This window comes from Salmo salar, chromosome ssa06, assembly GCF_905237065.1.
Source record: "Salmo salar chromosome ssa06, Ssal_v3.1, whole genome shotgun sequence".
Taxonomy (NCBI): Eukaryota; Metazoa; Chordata; class Actinopteri; order Salmoniformes; family Salmonidae; genus Salmo; species Salmo salar.
The window spans coordinates 49,057,798-49,082,177 of record NC_059447.1 but is presented as its reverse complement, the minus strand read 5'-3'; the positions used below and the strand labels follow the sequence as shown (position 1 = coordinate 49,082,177).

General features: G+C 43.3%; 1 protein-coding gene across 2 annotated transcripts in view; it reads left to right on the top strand.

Moving 5' to 3' along the window:
* The window catches only part of LOC106607581 (acyl-CoA:lysophosphatidylglycerol acyltransferase 1), a 104,731-nt gene that overhangs the window by 58,119 nt on the left and 22,232 nt on the right, over positions 1-24,380 (top strand). For both annotated transcript variants that reach the window (XM_045720686.1, XM_045720687.1), the window contains exons 5-6: positions 730-1,015; positions 13,967-14,093. In XM_045720686.1, the coding sequence (XP_045576642.1) occupies positions 730-1,015; positions 13,967-14,093 (413 nt within the window). The remainder of the gene's footprint in view (positions 1-729; positions 1,016-13,966; positions 14,094-24,380) is intronic.

The window sequence follows — 24,380 nt, the reverse complement described above, 5'->3', positions numbered from 1 at the left end:
TTTCTAAGCGGTTCACCCGATATGAATGAAAATACCCTCAAATTAAAGCTGACATTCTGCACGTTAACCTCATAGTCATTGTATCATTTCAAATCCAAAGTGCTGGAGTACAGAGCCAAAACAACACGTGTTACTGTCCCAATACTTGTGTGATGTATTGTATAACATACCACATGTACTAATCACACAAATTCAGAAACCCAATACTGGCACATCAATCCAGCCTCAGTGTGTTGATGCCTTTTAAAGTGCTTCTGAACCTGGCCTAATTGGAAATCAATCCAAAAACCCTCTCTGTCAATTCTCGCAATGCTCTTACTGCTAATGCTAAGGCTATTACTGCTAATGTTACCATAGCTAATATGAACTTCACTGTCTATTCATTTCAGTGGAGCTTGGCTGAGTGTCACACCAATACAGTATCCTCTCTATGCTAAAGCTAAACTTGGTAGTGTTAATTAGGCACCAAACGGAAGAAAACAGACTAAAACAGGGAGGGAGTGACTATCTGGACTTGGCCAATAAGAAACACAGATTTTCATTTTCCCTTGTTATACGCTTTTACATGTTTTCCCTCTGTAAACGCTACCCCAATTCAGTAATAAAGAATAAAACAAAAGGAAAAGTAAGCTTTTGCTATATCTTTTGTGTGCAAAGCCATTACATCTGAACAGCCCTGATAGCGTCCTCATGCCACCCCTGTTCTGTGTTTCCCTGTTTAACCCGCAGGGTAAAGCGTACCGGGACAAGCAGCTGATCTACCTAAAGGACCACCTAGACCGGTACTATCACAGTCGTGACAGAAAGTGGATCGTGCTCTTCCCAGAAGGCGGCTTCTTGCGCAAGCGGCGGGAAACCAGCCAGGCATTCGCCAAGAAGAACTCGCTTCCTCACCTGACGCATGTGACGCTGCCGCGCCTGGGTGCCACTCAGGTGATCCTGAAGACCCTGGGGCCGCAGCAGGAGAACGGCTGCCTGGGGACAGAGGCCAGCACACTGCACCCTAGCCAGTCAGGTGGGTGACGAACACACACACACCACGTGCACATATACACACCCACATTCTGTATACACCTAAACTCTCTTTTGTGATTGTAACTTCTCTCTCTCATACACATAAACACTCTGTCGAGACAAAAGCCCCCAACACATGCAGATCATACACACTCACACCCACGTTCTTCCATTTCACCTTACTCTGCCTCGAAATCTCCGGTCATCACCTGAGGTCTTAGAGGGCTGTGACACACCTGCAACCTGTCTTCACCTCCTCCCCTCTAATCCTGTGGCTACACTCCACTGCAGCCAGTCACTTCTGTCTGTACCTGTCTCTCTGTTCACCTATTATAGTCATCTAGGACCAGGTCAGCCTTCAGGGCTCACCAAGCAAAGGTCTCCGTTGTTTAAATCAGGGTAGGGGTCAATTCAAATTGAAGTCGGTCGATTCAGGAAGTGTATAAAACTATCATTTTGATATAAATAGCTTCTCGCTTTCAGGTTATTGAGAAGTCATAAAAAACAGGTGCCCTTTTTTTCAATTACTGAATTGGAATTTCAGTTTACTTTGGTTGACTTCAATTGGCATTGATCCCAACTTTAAAGGTTATTTTACCAGGTAAAGCCTCACGATTCCTGGAAAAAGTGTTATCAGGACGCATCACCATGAGTCACTTCCTGCTCTTGACCCTCCCAACTCAGTACTCATGCATGTGCTTCCCAGAGTGCAACACCCCTAGCTCCGTACTTTCCAAGTTGAGGCGAGGGAGGGGGATTATGGTTACTGAAGTAATAATCAGACAGGCAATTTTGGCACAGGAGACTAATGAAAGTTTTTTCCAAGTAGACCTAAGTAAAGTACCCTTTTCAAATAAAATTGTATTTGTCACATGCAGCGAAGACAACCTTACCGTGAAATGCTTACAAGCCCTTAACCAACAATGCAGTTCAAGAAATGGAGTTAAACAAATATTTACTAGATAAACTAAAGTAAAAAATAAAATAAAAAGTGACACAATAAAATAACAATAACGAGGCTATATACAGGGGGACCTGTACTGAGTCAAAGTGCGGGGGTACAGGTTAGTCGAGGTAATTTGTGCATGTAGATGGGAGTAAAATGACTATGCAAAGATAATAAACAGTGAGTAGCAGCAGTGTAAAAACAAAGGGGGGGGGGGGGATCAGTCAATGTAAATAGTCCGGGTGGCCATTTGATTAATTGTTCAGCAATCTTATGGCTTGGGGGTAGAAGCCTTTTGGACCTAGGAGCCTTTTGGACCTAGACTTGGCACTCCGGTACCGCTTGCCGTGCGGACCTTCCTCTGACACCGCCTAGTATATAGGTCCTAGATATAAGGAACCTTGAGTCTAGTGATGTACCGGGCCATATGCACTACCCTCTGTAGCGCCTTACGGTCAGATGCCGAGCTGTTGCCATACCAGGCGGTGACGCAACCGGTCAGGATGCTCTCGATGGTGCAGCTGTAGAACTGGGGACCCCATGCCAAATCTTTTCAGTCTCCTAAGGGGGAAACGGTATTGCCGTGCCCTATTCACGACTGTCTTGGTGTGTTTGGACCATGATAATTCATTGGTTATGTGGACACCAAGGAACTGGACAGCTTCCATCCTGAGCCATTTAAAAAGAGGACTTCCAAGAAGCCAGTTTTTCAGACTGCGCTGTATATGCCACTTCACAGAGGATTATCTAGAAAAAGCAGCGGAGATGCGCATTAGGTTTCTAAGAATAGGCTATTCGCCACAATGTGTGGATAAAGCTCTTAATTTGGTATTGGTAAAAACACGAGATGAACTGCTAGAAAAAAGACCCGCTAAAGCCAAAGAACACTCTGTAATGTTCACAACCACATATACTTTGAACTCGCGAAAAGTGGGGGATGTGGTCAAGAAACACTGGCATATTTTATCATTGGACCCAGCTTTACCAGCTGAATTTAAAAATCCACCACTTATTGTGTATAGGAGAGGTCGCAATATACGTGATAAATTGGTTCATGCCAACTGCCAGCCACAAAAGAAAATCAGCCAGGCTCTTTTACGCCCTCTACCAAATGGTAGCTATAAATGCAGAGGATGCGCACAGTGCAACAATATGATGAAGTGTGAATATTTCTGCCACCCACATACAGGAAAACGGTTCTAAATAAATGACATTATTACGTGTTCCACCACCCATGTTATTTACATTATTAAATGTCCATGTGGACTGTGCTATGACGGTAAAACCTCGTCCTCTCAAACAGAGAATTAGTGAACATAAAAGTTCAATCAGGAGAAACAACGGATTATCCAGTCGCAGTACATTTTAATGACCTAAAGCATAACATTTGTACCTTTTTTTTTTTTCCTTTTTTTTTTTTATATATTTTTTTTAGATTTTGTGTATAGAGAAAGTTAAAATATCAGACAGGGGAGGTGATATTAATAATACTCTGAGTAAAAGAGAATGTTTTGGGATTTTCACCCTCCAGACATTATTTGCTAAAGGACTTAATGATGAAATGCCTACGTATGTTGTGAATTTGAACATTAATTATGTCCCTGTTTAAGATTACTCTGATGTTTTTCGTACGGTGTACCCAATGATTAATGAAAACTTGCTATGTCCTCATTGTGGTTTTACAGGCGTATTTAATACGTCTTATTTACACAGTTTATTTGAATATTTATGAAATGCATATTGTTATATTTGGTAGCACTTATTTGTTTTTCCTTCGTCTGCAACCCCTTTCGATGCGTGGAACGGATATGGGTGGGGCTAGGTCTACATAAGGGTGCTAATTTAAAAAAAACTCACAAAAGCTCTGACGAAGGCCGTGAGGCCGATACGTAAGCTTATTAAAGATCAGTGATACTATCGAGCAGTGTGCAGTTTCCTTTTTCCTTCATCTTGTTCAACTGTTACCATGCACCTGCAAAAAAGATTGCTCAGATATGCGAGCGCCTTTTGAATTTTGACACCTAGGAACTTGAAACTCTCGACCCGCTCCATTACAGCCCCGTCGATGTGAATGGGGGCGTGTTCGCCGCCCCCCCTTTTCCTGTAGTCCACGATCCGCTCCTTTGTCTTGCTCACTTTAAGGGAGAGGTTGTTGTCCTGGCACCATACTGCCAGATCTCTGACCTCCTCCCTCTAGGCTGTCTCATCGTTGTCGGTGATCAGGCCTACCATTGTTGTGTCGTCAGCAAACGTAATGATGGTGTTGGAGTCATGCTTGGCCACACAGTCGTGGGTGAGCAGGGAGTACAGGAGGGGACTAAGCACGCACCCCTGAGGGGCTCCCCAGCGTGGCAGATGTGTTGTTGCCTACCCTTACCACCTGGGGGTGGCCCATCGGGAAGTCCAGGATCCAGTTGCAGAGGGAGTTGTTTAGTCACAGAGTCCTTAGCTTAGTGATGAGCTTTGTGGGCACTATGGTGTTGAACGCTGAGCTGTAGTCAATATACCTCCACAGGCCAAATGTTGTTACAGTGTCAGTAAACCACATGTCTGACTCCCAAAACTCACAATTGTCACTGGTAGCCTCTTTAATAAATATTTGGTGCTGTAGTCAGGGTAAGTCTGGCAGACCACTGACAGTTATTCTTTCAAACTACCCTAGTGTTCCTGTGAATTTTGTGGCACTCATCCTATAAATAGAATGTGTAGTGCAGATCTTGCACAAATGGGAGTTTTATATTGGGCTGGCTGCCTGTCGAGAACACGCTTTCAAAACCTCAAAACATAAAATCATCACTTCTCTGTTGTGGTGCCCTCTGAGAATACTGTTTTAAATGGGAGGGGGTGGGCTGGATGGATGAGGGGCGGGAAACACAAACACACACACACACACACACACACACAGTGTCACACACGTATGAAGGAGACGGAAATTGCAATAGAGGTCCCCTGGAACCCCAGCGGCGATCTGCAGTAGAGTAATTTCCCGATCTTGGGACCAGGCTTAAATAAACTGACTGACTAGGATTTACATCTCCGCAATTAAGAAAATGCTCTGAAAATGAAATGTTTATTTTCCCCCTCATTTTCTCCTTACCCTAATTTCTTTCCCTCCATCAATCCATCTGTCAGGACTGGCCTTAATTGAGCTCTGCCCTTCCTGTCCACTGCTGACAACCAGCCCCCTAGCCAATCAATAAGCCTCGCCTACTGGCCCAGCTGAGTTTGGGAAACAAAGACTGCACACAGTGGCAGGCTGCACATACCCACACACAGGCAGGAGCACACACACACACACACACACACATAGAAAGACAGGCACACACACATACCATCACTCACGTGCACATACACATGCACTTTGGAATTCCCTGGCTTTATCTCAAAATCCATTTTAAATGAGTCCTGTTGCCTTTCTAGTAATTGTAAGATTGTGTTGAGGCCAGCAGTATTGAGTGCGTAGCTAAGGGATCTAGCCACCATGGGGGTTGCTAACTCCTGTGTCCTGCAATTACTCTGTGCTTACAGCTGAGCTCTCCAATGCATCCAGGTCTGTTGAAAAGGGTTCATACATGTAGAAAATACCTTGCGTAGAAGTGCAAGTCTTCTTAGGTGATTTTTTTTTTTCTCCAATTTAAAAATCATGTAATTTAATAATTGGGAAGTGCAATGATGGGGCTTGATGATTAATGGAACATGTGTGAACAATATTTTTTGTGAATAAATTTTTCATTTTGTCATTATAATAAGGTTGGTAGCAAAATGTGGAAATCTGTTTCAACGCAAGTCAACTACGAAACCCACAATGCAATGCTCTATGTGCTAGGTAGTTAACTAGGTAGCAAGCATAGCTAAACACAATAATACTCAAGTCCAATATCACCAGGTGAAGTAGCTAGTTAGCTGTAAAATTGCCTAAACAAACTGCACCATCAATTTAGTAGTCTACAATCTCACCATGTTAAACCTGCAGATCGATTTGTCTCACAAAGTGGGGTCTGACATTCACAACGGCAATATGCAATGCACCCTGGACTGAAGAGACAGACATATAGGAGAAGAGTGGGGGACCCTCTGTTAAATTACACATTTATAATATTACAATATATGCCAATTAGCAGACACTTTTATCCAAAGCGACTTAGTAATGCGTACATACATTTTACGTATGGGTGGTCCCGAGAATCAAACCCACTACCCTGGTGTTTACAAGTGCCATGCTCTACCAACTGAGCTACATTACTCAAGGTAGGAATATCACACAAATATGATCAATGACTCATTCGAGAGAAGACAACCTGACATTACCCAGAATTGAAATCTGACATGTACGCAAGATGTTTTCGGTATCTGAAAGTCGTATTCCTATTAACTTCCAGTGTAGTGAGAGTGGCTTTATTGCAATGCTACGTCATACCGGCTGAATAGCTCAGATAAACATGAAAGGACCCCGGGAATCGATAGAACATCACTCAGAGATGCACAAAACGATAACATTAGAAATGGGTAAATCTTTCCTTTTAAAGCCTAATCATAGTACGCAACGCAATAACTACCCGAAATGGCGATCTCACACACACACATACAGGCACAGCGCTCTCTCTCTATCTCTCTCTCTCTCCGTACCTAGAGCCTCAGCCAACTGACTCACACAGCAGACAATGGGCCTCTCGGAGGAAATGGGATCTGATGTGAATGTGAGCGCAGCTCGTTGCCACCACTATCACGGCTGTGTATCGGTTCCACAATGTCACCTGGGGTAAATACTGTCACACACAACAGCACAGAGACCGTTTGAACCCAGAACCGTGACAAGCAAGCGGCCGAGCATCTCGCTGTTGGCTTAGGGACTATTCTCAGAGGTATCGATACTCAAGAGACATTATTGTAATGTAGAGTTGCGGAAATGTCATGTCTCGAGTGCTACCTCGGGAGTTTGTGCACGACGCTGGCACAACAGTTGCCCCCTCCAAGGCAGGGCAGTGTAAACAGAACTGTCTCGTTCAGCCCAACACTTCTACAGTATAAATGATAATGCTTTTGAAACACACCCTCGTAAAACTGACCATCCTACCAATCCTTGACTTCGGCGATGTCATTTACAAAATAGCCTCCAACACTCTACTCAGCAAATTGGATGCAGTCTATCAGTGTCATCCGTTTTGTCACCAAGGCCCCATATACTACCCACCAATGCGACCTGTATGCTCGCGTTGGCTGGTCCTCGCTACATATTCGTCGCCAAACCCACTGGCTCCAGGTCATCTGTAAGTCTTTGCTTGGTAAAGCCCCACCTTATCTCAGCTCACTGGTCACCATAGCAGCACCCACCCGTAGCACGCACTCCAGCAGGTATGTCTCACTGGTCACCCCCAAAGCCAACTCCTCTTTTGGCCGCCTTTCCTTCCAGTTCTCTGCTGCCAATGACTGGAACGAATTGCAAAAATCACTGAAGCTGGAGACTTATATCTCCCTCACAAACTTTAAGCGTCAGCTGTCAGAGCAGCTTACCGATCGCTGCAGCTGTACATAGCCCATCTGTAAATAGCCCATCCAACCAACTACCTACCTCATCCCCATATTTTGTTTTTGTTTTTCTGCTCTTTTGCACACTAGTATTTCTACTTGCACATCCTCATCTGCACATATATTACTCCAGTGTAAATTGCTAAATTGTAGTTACTTTGCCAATATTGGCCTATTGGCCTTACCTCCTTACTTCATTTGTACACACTGTATACAGATAGAAGAATCAATTGTGTTATTGACTGTACGTTTGTTTACCCCATGTGTAGCTCTGTGTTGTTTTTGTCACACTGCTTTGCTTTATCTTGGCCAGGTCGCAGTTGTAAATGAGAACTTGTTCTCAACTGGCCTACCTGGTTAAATAAAAGGTGAAATTAAAAAAAAAATCATAAAAAACATCCCTGGGTGGCTCCTCTTTTCAGTTCGCTGCAGCTAGCGACTGGAACGAGCTGCAACAAACACTCAAACTGGACAGTTTTATCTCAATCTCTTCATTCAAAGACTCAATAATGGACACTCTCACTGACAGTTGTAGCTGCTTGTGTGATGTATTGTTGTCTCTACCTTCTTGACCTTTGTGCTGTTGACTGTGCCCAATAATGTTTGTACCCTGTTTTGTGCTGCTGCCATGTTGTGTTTCTACCATGTTGTTGTTATGTTGTGTTGCTACCATGCTGTGTTGTCTCTCTTGTTGTGATGTGTGTTTTGTCCTATATTTATATAGTATTTTTTTATTTCGTTTTTATCCCAGGCCCCCGTCCCCACAGGAGGCCTTTTGACTTTTGGTAGGCCGTCATTGTAAATAAGAATTAAATAAAGGTTAAATAAATCTGTTGAGGACAGACGTTCCGCTAGCGGAACCCCGTTCCGCCTGCGGAACCCCTAGCCAACAGCCAATGGCATCGCACGGCACGAAATACAAAACCAACTAAAATACCACAATTCAATTTTCTCAAACAATCAACTATTTTACACCATTTTAAAGATAAGACTCTCGTTTAATTTAACCATATTGTCCGATTTCAAAAAGGCTTTACAGCGAAAGCAAAACATTAGATTATGTTAGGAGAGTACATAGACACAAATAATCACACAGCAATTTTCCAAGCAAGCATATATGTCACATAAACCCAAACCACAGCTAAATGCAGCACTAACCTTTGATGATCTTCATCAGATGACACTCCTAGGACATTGTTATACAATACATGCATGTTTTGTTCAATCAAGTTCATATTTATATCAAAAAACAGCTTTTTACATTAGCATGTGATGTTCAGAACTAGCATACCCACCGCAAACTTCCGGTGAATTTACTAAATTACTCATGATAAACGTTCACAAAATACATAACAATTATTTTAAGAATTATAGATACAGAACTCCTTTATGCAATCGCGGTGTCAGATTTTAAAATAGCTTTTCGGCGAAAGCACATTTTGCAATATTCTGAGTACATAGCTCGGCCATCACGGCTAGCTATTTTGACACCCACCAAGTTTGGGACAACCTAAACTCAGAATTACTATTAGAAAAATTGGATTACCTTTGCGGTTCTTCGTCAGAATGCACTCCCAGGACTTCTACTTCAACAACAAATGTTGTTTTGGTTCCAAATAATCCATAGTTATATCCAAATAGCTCCGTTTTGTTTGTTCGTGCGTTCAGGTCACTATCCGAAGGGTGACGCGCGAGCGCATTTCGTGACAAAAAAATTCAAAATATTCCATTACCCTACTTAAAAGCATGTCAAACGCTGTTTAAAATCAATTTTTATGCTATTTTTTTCGGAAAATAGCGATAATATTCCAACCGGGCAACGTTGTATTCATTCAAAGGCTGAAAGAAAAAAAATGGAGTAGTCTCGTGACCGCGCATCTCCAGTGTCACTGTCTCCAGGCTGACCACTTACAAATTCTCCTGCTGTTCTTCGCCCAGAGACAGCAGACACCCCATTCCACTTTCTGGCGGCTTTAGAGAGCCAATGGAAGCCTTAGAAAGTGTCACGTAACAGCACAGATGCTGTAATGTCGATAGAGATGCAACAGAAGGACAACAAATTGTCAGACAGGGCACTTCCTGTATGGAATCTTCTCAGGTTTTGGCCTGCCATATGAGTTCTGTTATACTCACAGACACCATTCAAACAGTTTTAGAAACTTTAGAGTGTTTTCTATCCAAATCTAATTATATCCATATTCTAGTTTCTGGGCAGGAGTAGTAACCAGATTAAATCGGTACGTTTTTTATCCGGCCGTGAAAATACTGCCACCTATCCCAAAGAAGTTAAATAAATACATTTAAAAAAAAAGAAATTGTGTGAGAACCATCAGAGTTGAAAATGCGATGGAAACACGTAACTTTTTTTTTTCGTACTTGAGAATTTACCTGCAAAAGGTATTTTTATGTTCACTATGTCATCACACACCGCCTTTTATCTACAACAAGTCAATTTAATGGAAACACACCTCTGGTGGGAAAATGTGCATATTGTTTTTATGCCGTTTATTTTTTTGATGTTGTTGATATTCGCATAAATCTGTCGCCAATTGGATGGAAACCTAGCTACAGACAGAGACAACAACTGCAGATGGACAATATACAGTGGGGCAAAAAAGTATTTAGTCAGCCACCAATTGTGCAAGTTCTCCCACTTAAAAAGATGAGAGAGGCCTGTAATTTTCATCATAGGTACACGTCAACTATGACAGACAAAATGAGAAAAAAAATCCAGAAAATCACATTGTAGGATTTTTAATGAATTTATTTGCAAATTATGGTGGAACATAAGTATTTGGTCACCTACAAATAAGCAAGATTTCTGGCTCTCACAGACCTTCTTTAAGAGGCTCCTCTGTCCTCCACTCGTTACCTGTATTAATGGCACCTGTTTGAACTTTTTATCAGTATAAAAGACACCTGTCCACAACCTCAAACAGTCACACTCCAAACTCCACTATGGCCAAGACCAAAGAGCTGTCAAAGGACAACTGAAACAAAATTGTAGACCTGCACCAGGCTGGGAAGACTGAATCTGCAATAGGTAAGCAGCTTGGTTTGAAGAAATCAACTGTGGGAGCAATTATTAGGAAATGGAAGACATACAAGACCACTGATAATCTCCCTCGATCTGGGGCTCTACACAAGATCTCACCCCGTGGGGTCAAAATGATCACAAGCCTGCAGAGAGCTGGGACCAAAGTAACAAAGCCAACCATCAGTAACACACTACGCCGCCAGGGACTCAAATCCTGCAGTGCCAGACGTGTCCCCCTGCTTAAGCCAGTACATGTCCAGGCACCTCTGAAGTTTGCTAGAGAGCATTTGGATGATCCAGAAGAAAATTGGGAGAATGTCATATGGTCAGATGAAACCAAAATATAACTTTTTGGTAAAAACTCAACTCATCGTGTTTGGAGGACAAAGAATGCTGAGTTGCATCCAAAGAACACCATACCTACTGTGAAGCATGGGGGTGGAAACATCATGCTTTGGGGCTGTTTTTATGCAAAGGGACCAGGACGACTGATCCGTGTAAAGGAAAGAATTAATGGGGCCATGTATCGTGAGATTTTGAGTGAAAACCTCCTTCCATCAGCAAGGGCATTGAAGATGAAACGTGGCTGTGTCTTTCAGCATGACAATGATCCCAAACACACCGCCCGGGCAACGAAGGAGTGGCTTCGTAAGAAGCATTTCAAGGTCCTGGAGTGGCCTAGCCAGTCTCCAGATCTCAACCCCATAGAAAATCTTTGGAGGGAGTTGAAAGTCTGTGTTGCCCAGCGACAGCCCCAAAACATCACTGCTCTAGAGGAGATCTGCATGGAGGAATGGGCCAAAATACCAGCAACAGTGTTTGAAAACCTTGTGAAGACTTACAGAAAACGTTTGAGCTGTGTCATTGCCAACAAAGGGTATATAACAAAGTATTGAGAAACTTTTGTTATTTACCAAATACTTATTTTCCACCATAATTTGCAAATAAATTCATTAAAAATCCTACAATGTGATTTTTCTGGATTTTTCTTTCTCATTTTGTCTGTCATAGTTGAAGTGTACCTATGATGAAAATTACAGGCCTCTCTCATCTTTTTAAGTGGGAGAACTTGCACAATTGGTGGCTGACTAAATAGTTTTTTGCCCCACTGTAACTAACTAGGCTGAGCTTGCTTTATGTTTATGCAAGGCCTTTGTATTTATAATTTAAAAAATATATATTCTCATACAGTATGTCATCACTATTGTGGCGATTTTAATTATTCCAGTCAATCATTTTTTATAAAAAGTAACGTAAATATATGGGTCTATTTTAGGCTACAAATACACAGCTTAGGCTATAGATGCATGACGTATCTGCTTCGTTTCCCCTAGCCAGGCCCAGATGTGATCAGAGCGCATTGGCTTCTCTAGGCTACCTGCAGCTGTGGTTATCAAAGGCTCCAGTTGATCAGACTGAAGTCCAGATTAATTGTGCATGAGTTAACAAATCATGAGGCATAAAAAGGGGGGGGTTGGTGGATATAGGCATGCATATAAATAAATAAAACCCACTCGGAAACTCCCCAATGAATTCACTTATACCCACGTTTTCAGTTGCAATTTATTTTTACCACATGTACTGATTTGCATGATATTGCTAAAAATGAAGACTGGTATGTTGTAAGGTAGGCCTGTTGTACTTTTATATTCGTATGGGAGGGTTAATCATTCATCTTTGATAGGCTAGCGTTACTTGAAGACATGCTGTTAGCAACTGTGTGCTTTTGTCTTGAAGCAAAAATGTAATGTGCAGCCTCTAGACGAGAAAGTAAATCCTTTGTCTGCACATGCTTGGGAATTGTTGCGTTATTCAAGAGTGTAATGTGGTTTGGTTCCATTATTCAAACGTGTAATATGGTTAAGAGGAAAAGTCACTTGCATAGTTGAAGCATGCTTACTGGCTGGTTTTAGTAAGCTTTATATGGGATTTTCCCGTGCGCCAGTGGCCAATCACAGGTGTCTATTATACCCCTGGTTCAGTAGAAGGTATGAACAAGGAACCTCCTGATTGGTTAAGAGTGTGGCCTGACTATCCTTTTTGCCAGGGAGACATTTGTCCCTGGGTGCATCTTAAATGGCACCCTATTCTCTCTATAGTGCACTACTCCCTATGAGCCCTGGTCCAAAGTAGTGCACTATATATTTGGAATAGGGTGCCATTTGGGACCCCTGTGTTTGCTCCCTCCATAACTGTTTACAACAGCCAGGCTACTCTGATGTCGTATCAAATGAGTGGCTGTGTTGTCATTACAGTATTGTTTTCGCTGGTGTACGTGGATGTAGAGAGAGCTTGGCAACGCGCCTGTTTCGGAGCTGGCGCCAAGCTATTACCTACATATTACCTACCCAAAGATAGGTGTTCTGTTGTTCAGCATCAACATTACCCACCTAGGAATAGGTGCTCTGTTGGCCAGCATCAGCACTCTGGTCTTGTGTAATTCTGTCTGGGTTAATCTTAGCAACGTTTTGAAACGGCAGTTGTCCAAGTGCTCTTAAGTGATTTACATTCTAAAAGACCTGCGTGAGCTGGCAATCTTTTTTCCGCCTCAGTTTTTTTTTCCTGCCTTCGCCATCTGGTAATGCACATATGCGCGAGCGCAAGCACACACACACGAACACTACCCAGTCAGCCACTTAAGCGAGCCATCCACTCACTCACTCACTCACTACACTCACATATTACACTCACTCACTCACTCACTACACTCACATATTACACTCACTCACTCACTCACAGGCCACATCTATATTGGTAGGCCAATGCAGCCTTATGTCATAGATCAGAGGCCCCTGTGACGCCTTCTTAAACCAGGTTTGCGTCTCAAATGGCACCCTATTCCCTTTATACTGCACTACTTTTGACCAGGACCTATATGGAATAGTACCGTTTGGGATGCAACCCAGGAGTGATGGAGTGGAGTAATGGCTCTGTGGCTGTGTCTGAAAACAGTACTAGCCCTCATTCTTGCTTCCTCCATCCTTTCCTCAATTCCTCTCAAAGCTCATTGGAGAAGGAGGTCTGACAGAGGGACCATAGATCCTCTCTTCCAATGGGCTTTGAAAAGGAATTCAGGAAACAAGGACGGAGGAAGCAAGGATTTGACCGCGCTTAATGTTTTCAAACCCGGCCTGTGTGTCTGTGCCAGACATTCCTCACCTGATGGTTTGAACGCCCTCAGCTTCACTTGTCCTCTCTGTCACAGCCCTGAGGACACACAGCCCTCTCTGACAGACACACACACCCCTTACAGCGCTGTCTGTGCGTGTGCGCATTTGTTTGAAAGAGACACACTTTCTCTCTCCCTTCTATCTCACATCCCGCTTTCTCTCTCTCTGCCACTCTCTCCCTCTTCTCTGCCCTGTCCATATATTTCTCACTGTCTGCCCATGATGCCATCTCATTCATGTCTTAACTCTCTCTCTCTCTGTCTGTCTGTGCAGGTAGTAAAGCCAAAGGCCTGCAGTGGGTGGTGGACGTGACCATAGCGTACTCCAAAGCCAGGCCCATGGACATCCAGACGTGGATCTTTGGCTACAGACCTCCCACAGTCACACACGTACACTACAGGTAAGGACTGAGCCTTACTGCACTGACACCTCTCTCTCTCTCTCTGTCTGTCTGTCTCACTCTCTCTCCGCTTCTCACCCTCTCACTCGTTGGGTTGGTTTTGGCAAGGTTGCGGTACCTATGTCTTGGTCTGGTACACTTTCTCATAGAAAATGGAATAAGAATATCCCAAGGCTCTTGTTGTTATTAAGATCTAGTAATGATTAATTAGACAGAGGCTGGTTACTGTTACCTGTCACCAACACACTCTCTGCCTCTGCTGTGTACAGCAGGTTCCGTATGTCCTTCCCTCAGCAGTTTCTACCTCTATCATTCTCTGGCCATTCTCATTGAAGAGGACTTGTATTCTAGAAGATTCTAATACCCTGACTACACCGCTCGCGTTGCAATACTTTTTTAGAAATCCATGTTATTCAATTATTGCACCCACACTGCTCGCGCGCGTCAATGAGTGTCTGCGTTGCCAAGGGCTAAAATAGAAGTCATTACTATTTCTGACCCAGATCGGCCTGCAAGTCCTGCCTCTCCCATCTCCTCATTGGTTTATAGAAGCAGGTAACCACGTGCTATCTCCTCATTGGTTATACCCACGTGGGTGATTGAAAGATGAACTGTGTTGCCGGTTGTCGTGGTAATACTATGAAAGTGTAGATGCCAATCACCATATAAGTTCAACGATAAAAAAGCCTGGAAGGAGGAGAGATGACTAGAAACGATTCAGTTGACCGTTTTTATGTGTGGATTAATTGTCGGAGTAGAGGACCTTGTGCATTTCAGGTAAAATAACAACTCAATGTTTATATCCCAGGACAAATTAGCTAGCAACAGCAAGCAAGCTAAATAGGACAAATTAGCTAGCAAGTGCAAGCTAACTAGCTAAATTGCCATACATGTTTAATGCTTTTCGACCTGTCCCCAAATTAATGTCATTGGTTCAGAGTTTGTTTTGATATTTTAACGTGCGTGTCATGATCGCGTTTGGTGTAGGAGGACAAAATACATTTATGAACGATGACGCACGTGCGCAGCCGGTTTGGGTTCCGTGTAAGGTCTTTAAAAATTCTGCTATTTTGAACTTTTGAACTATTTTGAACAATAGAGGACATTTGAGGACCCACACAGCCCATTTGTGCCATGTAATGAGGATACCTACACCACCTACTGAAGTGTGCTGTGCTATTGTGAAGTAATTCACATGATAAAAGAGGTGAAAAGGAGCCTGGAGTGCCACTGTAATGCAATTACTGCTAATTTTGCATAGAAGGGACATGGAGATGTTGTTGCTCCATAGTAACCCCTTTTCACGTGACACAGTCCAGTCGGAAGTATGGACCCACCCTAACTGCAATAAGGAGCCGCCCTCACTTCTGTACAGACAGAGAGGATAAAGCAGCAAAATAAAAGGTAGGAATATATCCTCATGTCGAAGCCTACAGTTGGTGTGGCGGCGTTAGGAATTCCCCCACTCCCCTCCCCACCCTACCTTGACAAACATGTCTACGTCCCAAAAGGCACCCTATTTCTCTTGCTATATAATGGGGCCATTTGAGACGTAGCCCATTGAAGTCGGGCCGGCCTCGTGTCAACATGAGTCATCATGACACACCTGAAAGGAATGTGGCACTCGAATCTCCTTTTCACCCCATTGGGGCGGCAGGTAGCCTAGTGGTTAGAGTGTTGGGCCAGTAACCGAAAGGGTTGCTAGATTGAATCCCAGAGCTGACAAGGTAAAAATATGCAGTTCTGCCCCTGAACAAGGCAGTTAACCCACTGTTCCTAGGCTGTCATTGTAAATAAGAATCTGTTCTTAGCTGACTTGCCTAGTTAAATGAAATAATTCATACTTGATTTACTTAACAAAAGCCACATCTAAAGAGTTGGTCCATGACATGGCACAAGTGATCTCTATTGCTCCTCAAGCAAGGTGGGAGGCCGATGACATTACTACCTCCCATCAAACTAACTCCTTGAATGCCCTGATCCTTGAAGTTTGCGGTTGTCAAAAAAATAACAAGGCCGTAGCCATGGAATCAACATTGGGGGTGACCAAATCTGCAGGGTGGTCTGGGGGTCCCCCCCAGAAAAAAAATAGAAAATTAATTTCCTGCCATTCTAAAATATTAAAAAATTCACTAACCCATGGGATGAACTTCTTATTATTTTATTTTTTACAATAATGTCTAATAGTGTATTGTGTTACACTGCTCTTTTTTATTTGTTTACCTTTTCTTGTTTCATTGTATGTAATGGCAGAGATTAGGGATGAATAAAGTATAACCATAATCCTCTCCAGCCCTCTATCCTCCTTTGGTCCTATATTCTCCTCTCCAGTCATCTCTTCTCCTTTCCTCTCCTATCCTCTCATCTCGTCTTCAGGCAATGACATGTGTTTTGACTTGCCATTCTTCAAGCAAAGGATCCAAAGGCCTTTTTGCGCTTATCGTTGACACCGATAAAAGACTGGCATATTCCGTCAAGGTCCAGTTTCTCCTGGTGCACGTGACACATGGCCACATTATTCAGCCTTGTTTGACTCATGGATGATCTAAGCCATGTCTTCAACCTCCTCGGGGCACTAAAACTCCTCTCAGCCTCTACAGAGGAGACAGGGACAACCAGCAGAAGCCTTACTAAAACTTCCACCTGACTGAAGAGACCTCTCACCTCTGGCACCATTTCCCCAATAATGCTAGCAACATCTGAGCTCTTTTGATATGTGTAATTAGCCCCAAACATGGCCAGCTGCACCTGCAGAAGTCTTGAATTTAATTCAGGATACTCGTCTACCACGTTGTCCATGTCTCCGCAAAGGAGCACATTTTCAAGCTGCTGCAGCTTGTGGAATCCAGCTTGATCAAACCTCTCTATGAATTGAGTATTCAGTGTGTCCAAGGCGTTGTAGAATTGGGCTCTGTACAAAAACTGGGCGTCCGGATGTATAAGGGCTGCAGCCTGACCGGTGTAACGCTTTGTAGTTTTGCGGATATGAGGCATCTGAATAGGTTATAGGTCCAACTTTGTTGCCATAGCAGTTGCTTTGCGAACAAGACATCGACGTGCTCCTCCGTTCGCTTGTCCTGCACATGGTCCACAGCCTCCAACATGCCTGAAACAGTCTGTTTCCTAAGCTGCAGGGAGGTGTTCAGGCACTCCAAATCCCCCATCAGGTCTTCAGCCATTATAAGGCAGAGCACAGTGTTCCCTTTTAGAAATGTTCCATCAAGGCCATTAGCCTTAGTTGAAGTGTCAGATGAGCTGCATGATGCCATTTCTTCAAGGGCTGTCAGCACTGACTCATACTGGCTGAGAACTGAGCGGATGGCAGGGGTGCGAACAGTCCACCTGGTGGGACAGAGAGGTTTCAACAAGGTGAAACCATGCTTTGATTTTGCGATTTCTTGGAAAATCACCTTGAACTTGACAGATTGATTAAAGAAGCCCCCCAATTCATGCACCAGATCCGTGCTCTCTCTCTCGCCCTGTCCTGTCACCGTGCTCTCTCTCTCGCCCTGTCCTGTCACCGTGCTCTCTCTCTTGCCCTGTCCTGTCACCGTGCTCTCTCTCTCGCCCTGTCCTGTCACCGTGCTCATGCTCTCTCTTTACTTTGAACAGACCAGAGTGAACATGAAATAAATATTATCAGTAAACGTGGTGTTTCTTGCCATGATGTTCAGGAATGGATTACTAACCATTTCTGATTTGAACGGCAATGATTATTATATCAAGAAACATTGACTCATCTCTTGTACTACTGTATACTTCTACCATCTGACTGGTGATTATTATAGAAACATTGACTCATCTCTTGAACTACTGTATACTTCTACCATCTGACTGGTGATTATTATAGAAACATTGACTCATCTCTTGTACTACTGTATACTTCTACCATCTGACTGGTGATTATTATAGAAACATTGACTCATCTCTTGAACTACTGTATACTTCTACCATCTGACTGGTGATTATTATAGAAACATTGACTCATCTCTTGTACTACTGTATACTTCTACCATCTGACTGGTGATTATTATAGAAACATTGACTCATCTCTTGTACTACTGTATACTTCTACCATCTGACTGGTTCTCACTGCTCTCAACATATTTTTTTTTTTTTTTCTCTGAGGCCCAAAAACTGACGAATGTCACTGCCACCCTTCCTCTTGCTCCATGACACTCACTGTGAATGAAAGCTGACTAATAAAACTGCTTGCACTTTAATCAAACAAACGCTAATAATGCTATTTATCATAAGCAAGTACAGCTTTACAGTATACTATACAGTACAGCTATACCTTATACTATACAGTACAGCTATACTATACAAATATGCAATAAATGAATGCTACTACTGTCTACATAAATTACACATGCAGCGTAACATAAATGATAGGGGCGGCGGCAGCGTAGCCTAGTGGTTAGAGCGTTGGACTAGTAACCGGAAGGTTGCTAGAGCAAATCCCCGAGCTGACAAGGTAAAAATCTGTCGTTCTGCCCCTGAACAAGGCAGTTAACCCACTGTTCCTAGGCCATCATTGAAAATAAGAATTTGATCTTAAAACCTGTTGGGGCTAGGGGGCAGTATTTGCACGGCCGGATAAAAAACGTACCCGATTTAAACTGGTTACTACTCTTGCCCAGAAACGAGAATATGCATATAATTAGTAGATTTGGATAGAAAACACTCTAAAGTTTCTAAAACTGTTTGAATGGTGTCTGCGAGTATAACAGAACTCATATGGCAGGCCAAAATCTGAGAAGATTCCATACAGGAAGTGCCCTGATGGACAATTTGTTCTCCTTCTGTGGCATCTCTATCGAAAATACAGCATCTCTGCTGTAACGTGACATTTTCTAAGGCTTCCATTGGCTCTCAGAAGGCGCCAGAAAGTGTAATGGGGTGTCTGCAGTCTCTGGGCTAAGTACAGCAGCTCTGTTTGTGAGTGGTCAGGCTGGGAACAGTGACACTGGAGATGTGCGTTCATGAGAATTCTCCTTTTTTTCTTTCAGCCTTTGAATGAATACAACGTCGCCCAGTTGGAATATTATCGCTATTTTACGAGAAAAATAGCATAAAAATTGATTTTAAACAGCGTTTGACATGCTTCGAAGTACGGTAATGGAATATTGAAATTTCTTGTCACGAAATGCGCTCGCGCGTCACCCTTCAGAAACTGACCTGAACGCACGAACAAAACGGAGGTATTTGAATATAACTATGGATTATTTTGAACCAAAACAACATTTGTTGTTGAAGTAGAAGTCCTGGGAGTGCATTCTGATGAAGAACAGCAAAGGTAATCCAATTTTTCTTATAGTAAATCTGAGTTTGGTGAGGGCCAAACTTGGTGGGTGTCAAATTAGCTAGCCGTGATGGCCGGGCTATGTACTCAGAATATTGCAAAATATGCTTTCACCGAAAAGCTATTTTAAAATCTGACACCGCGATTGCATAAAGGAGTTCTGTATCTATAATTCTTAAGATAATTGTTATGTATTTTGTGAACGTTAATCGTGAGTAATTTAGTAAATTCACCGGAAGTTTGCGGTGGGTATGCTAGTTCTGAACATCACATGCTAATGTAAAAAGCTGTTTTTTGATATAAATGTGAACTTGATTGAACAAAACATGCATGTATTGTATAACATAATGTCCTAGGAGTGTCATCTGATGAAGATCATCAAAGGTTAGTGCTGCATTTAGCTGTGGTTTTGGTTTTTGTGACATATATGCTTGCTTGGAAAATGGATGTGTGATTATTTTTGGCAGGGTACTCTCCTGACATAATCTAATGTTTTGCTTTCGCTGGAAAGCCTTTTTGAAATCGGACAAGGTGGTTAGATTAACGAGAGTCTTGTCTTTAAAATGGTGTAAAATAGTCATATGTTTGAGAAATTGAAGTTATAGCATTTTTGAGGTATTTGTATTTCGCGCCACGCGATTCCACTGGCTGTTGACTAGGTGGGACGCAAACCTTGCCCAGGGAGGTTAACTGACTTGCCTAGTTAAATATAGGTAAATCATCATAATTGACACTTTACTCAGACTTCACGTGGCAAATATAACGTAATAAAGACATTAATGTTATTTGAATACGTCTGTGAGCACCATTGTTGGTCGCTGGTTGAATGTGTGGCTAATTAACTTTCCAGGCAACTTAGCTATGTGATATAGCCTACGTAACATTCATATTACATTCTAGTCTTCCACTTTTTAATACATTTGAAAGTAATGAAATAGAGAGACAGTACAGTGTTTGACATTGATTGTACCTAACCACAGCAGTCGAGCAACGGCTTCTGCTGGGGTACGGAAACACCACTTGGACAAACCACACACAGAACTGCAGTATAGCGTAATACTAGAACCGGTAGTAATAATAATGGCAATTTGTTAAGTTTAGTTATGATTACATTTACTAATGATTATTTCGGACGGCGCTGTCGTAGCATAGCACATTTTTATTTTATTTATATTTTTTATATCAATATATTGGTTTGTGGACTTTACTGTATTTGTACTTGGGAAATCGCTCTTCAACAGGAAAAGTAAAAAAAATCACTGGAGGACGTCTTTTAAAGAGAGCGCTGAATGGGAGACTGTTGAGACCGTTTGGTCTTAAGATAAGACGCTAGGACTGAAGGAGGATTTATCACACAGGTAGGCTGAGGCCGAGGCTGGCACCGGCTGCTAAAAAAGCATTTTTTAATTTGTGTCTGTTGCCCCTCTATACATCTCTTCATTTAAGGAGATTGTGCGCGCACACTCTTGCTCTCTTTCACACCATCACAGACCCCAAGCCAAGTTCAGTCCATTGCTCTGGCAGCATTGATCCCCTCAGTTTCCCTTCGCTGCCCCTCCTTTGAGTCCAGTCAAAGGTGTGAGTGTATATGTATGAGTAAATACACACACACACATTAATAAGGCAGGAGTGCACAATTGACACGTACTTCTCCTCAACTCTCTCATATCTAGGCTCGTCAAACGGCCACTCATAAGGTGGATGGCTTATTGTATATTGTTGTTATGACATTTTACATTATGACTTCCGCTTTGATTCATGTGCTTTTCCAATGGCATCACAATGATCTCTGTGATTTATATCAAGGGATTACTATTTTTTTATTTGCCATGTCGTCATTCTAAAGGCTAGAGTCAGACTGGTCTGGACCGGACGCCCTCTCGCACGAGCGCCCTCTACTGTTCCAACGTCCACTGCGTCCAAGATTGTGTTCGTTCAAGCACACTGTAGCAAAGTGTTTAAAACCATTTTCCAACAGATGGCAAAAATGTGCATTTCTCATTGGATAAGTATCGGTCGTCCCTCCCTGTTTCAATCCATTTGGTGCCAAATGAAAGTGACCCAGGGCTCCAGCCAGTCCAGACCTCCCTGGCCCTACATGACTCTGGCTCTGCTGAATGGCCCTTCTCTCCACCCTCTGGTCTCTGGGGGCCGTAAGGCTGACGTCAGGGGTGATCTGTGTGAGCCCTGGTGCCTCCAGCCCTCCAACAGCGCCCACTCTGTCCCCCAGGCCCCTTGCTCTGCTGCTGCTTGGCCAGGCTCAGATTAAGGCTAAAGACTCATTAGGCCCAGTAATGAGAGAGGCGCTGCTCCCGCCTACCCCAGCTAGGGGACTCTCCGCTGGGCCGCGACCACAATCAACCTCCCCTGCAGGGTCAGCGGCCCCGGAGGTCTTCACCGGGAACCCAGGTTGTTGTGAGGCTGAGAGACACATGCACACACATTCAGTCACACACACACAAACACTCTGGCTGGGGATGTGGCTGAGCTAAGCAGAGGGAGGTCCTGTGGTGCACCGGTGCAGGTGCCGAGTCAACAAGAGGATTAACCTGCAGATTAGGAGGAGACTGAGGCTGCAGACAGATCTGTGTGTGTGTGTGTGTGTGTGTGTGTGTGTGTGTGTGTGTGTGTGTGTGTGTGTGTGTGTGTGTGTGTGTGTGTGTGTGTGTGTGTGTGTGTGTCATTACTTTCACACTGAGTAATCTAGGATGTTGGAGTATCTTTAAATGTTCGTCACTGACTATTCTAAAAATAATTGTGGATTTTCTGACTGGCTTTGTTTGCGCAATAGGGAAGTTCCTCTGTATTCATTGGAATTGTACACACCTGTAGGCTGGTGGATTTACTTACTTACACACCCGATCAGGATACCTACTGTATGTACACTACCGTTCAAAGTTTGGGATCACTTAGAAATGTCCTTGTTTTTAAAAGAAAAGCAAAAAAAATGTGTCCATTAAAAAAACACCAAACTGATCAGAAATACAGTGTAGACATTGTTAATGTTGTAAATGACTATTGTAGCTGGGAAAAGCAGATTTTTTTATGGAATATATCTACATAGTCATACAGAGGCCCATTATCAGCAAACATCACGCCTGTGTTCCAATGGCACGTTGTGTTAGCTAATCCAAGTTTATCATTTTAAAAGGCTAATTGATCATTTAGAAAATCCTTTTGCAATTATGTTAGCACAGCTGAAAACTGTTCTAATTATAGAAGCAATAAAACTGGCCTTTAGACTAGTTTAGTATCTGGAGCATCAGCATTTGTGGGTTCTATTACAGGCTCAAAATGTTCAGAAACAAATAACTTTCTTCTGAAACTCGTCAGTCTATTCTTGTTCTGAGAAATGAAGGCTATTCCATGCAAGAAATTGCCAAGAAACTGAAGATCTCGTACAACGCTCTGCACTACTCCCTTCACAGAACGGCGCAAACTGGCTCTAACCAAAACAGAAAGAGGAGTGGGATGCCCCGGTGCACAACTGAGCAAGGGGTACATTAGTGTCTAGTTTGAGAAACAGACGCCTCACAAAGTCCTCAACTGGCAGCTTCATTAAATAGTACCCGCAAAACACTATTCTCAACGTCAACAGTGAAGAGGCGACTCCGGGATGGTAGCCTTCTAGGCAGAGTTGCAAAGAAAAAGCCATATCTCAGACTAGCCAATAAAAAGAGAAGATTAAGATGGGCAAAAGAACACTGACACTGGACAGAGGAACTCTGCCTAGAAGGCCAGCATCCCATTGAGCTATTTGGGATGCTCTGGTTTGACGTGTATGACAGCGTGTTCCAGTTCCCACCAATATCCAGCAACTTCGCACAGCCATTGAAGAGGAGTGGATCAACATTCCAAAGGCCACAATCAACAGTCTGATCAACTCTGTGTGGAGATGTCTCGTGCTGCATGAGGCAAATGGTGGTCACACCAGATACTGACTAGTTTTCAGATTCACGCCCCTACCTTTTTTTTTTTTTTTTTTTAGGTTTCTGTGACCAGTCATGTATTCCCAGTCAAATCAAATCAAATCATCAAATCAAATTTATTTTTATATAGCCCTTCGTACATCAGCTGATATTCTCAAAGTGCTGTACAGAAACCCAGCCTAAAACCCCAAACAGCAAGCAAAGCATGTGAAAGAAGCACGGTGGCTAGGAAAAACTCCCTAGGAAAAACTCCCTAGAAAGGCCAAAAACCTAGGAAGAAACCTAGAGAGGAACCAGGCTATGAGGGGTGGCCAGTCCTCTTCTGGCTGTGCAGGGTGGATATTATAACAGAACATGGTCAAAATGTTAAAATGTTAAAATGTTCATAAATGACCAGCATGGTCAAATAATAATAATCATAGTAGTTGTCGAGGGTGCAACAAGCACGTCCGGTGAACAGGTCAGGGTTCCATAGCCGCAGGCAGAACAGTTGAAACTGGAGCAGCAGCACGGCCAGGTGGACTGGGGACAGCAAGGAGTCATCATACCAGGTAGTCCTGAGGCATGGTCCTAGGGCTCAGGTCCTCCGAGAGAAAGACAGAAAGAGAGAAAGAGAGAATTAGAGAGAGCATATTTAAATACACACAGGACACCGGATAAGACAAGAGAAATACTCCAGATGTAACAGACTGACCCTAGCCCCCGACACATAAACTACTGCAGCATAAATACTGGAGGCTGAGACAGGAGGGATCAGAAGACACTGTGGCCCCATCCGATGATACCCCGGACAGGGCCAAACAGGCAGGATATAACCCCACCCACTTTGCCAAAGCACAGCCCCCACACCACTAGAGGGATGTCTCCAACCACCAACTTACCGTCCCAAGACAAGGCCGAGTATAGCCCACAACGATCTCCGCCATGGCACAACCCAAGGGGGGGCGCCAACCCAGACAGGAAGACCACGTCAGTGACTCAACCCACTCAAGTGACGCACCCCTCCCATGGACGGCATGGAAGAACACCAGTAGGCCAGTGACTCAGCCTCTG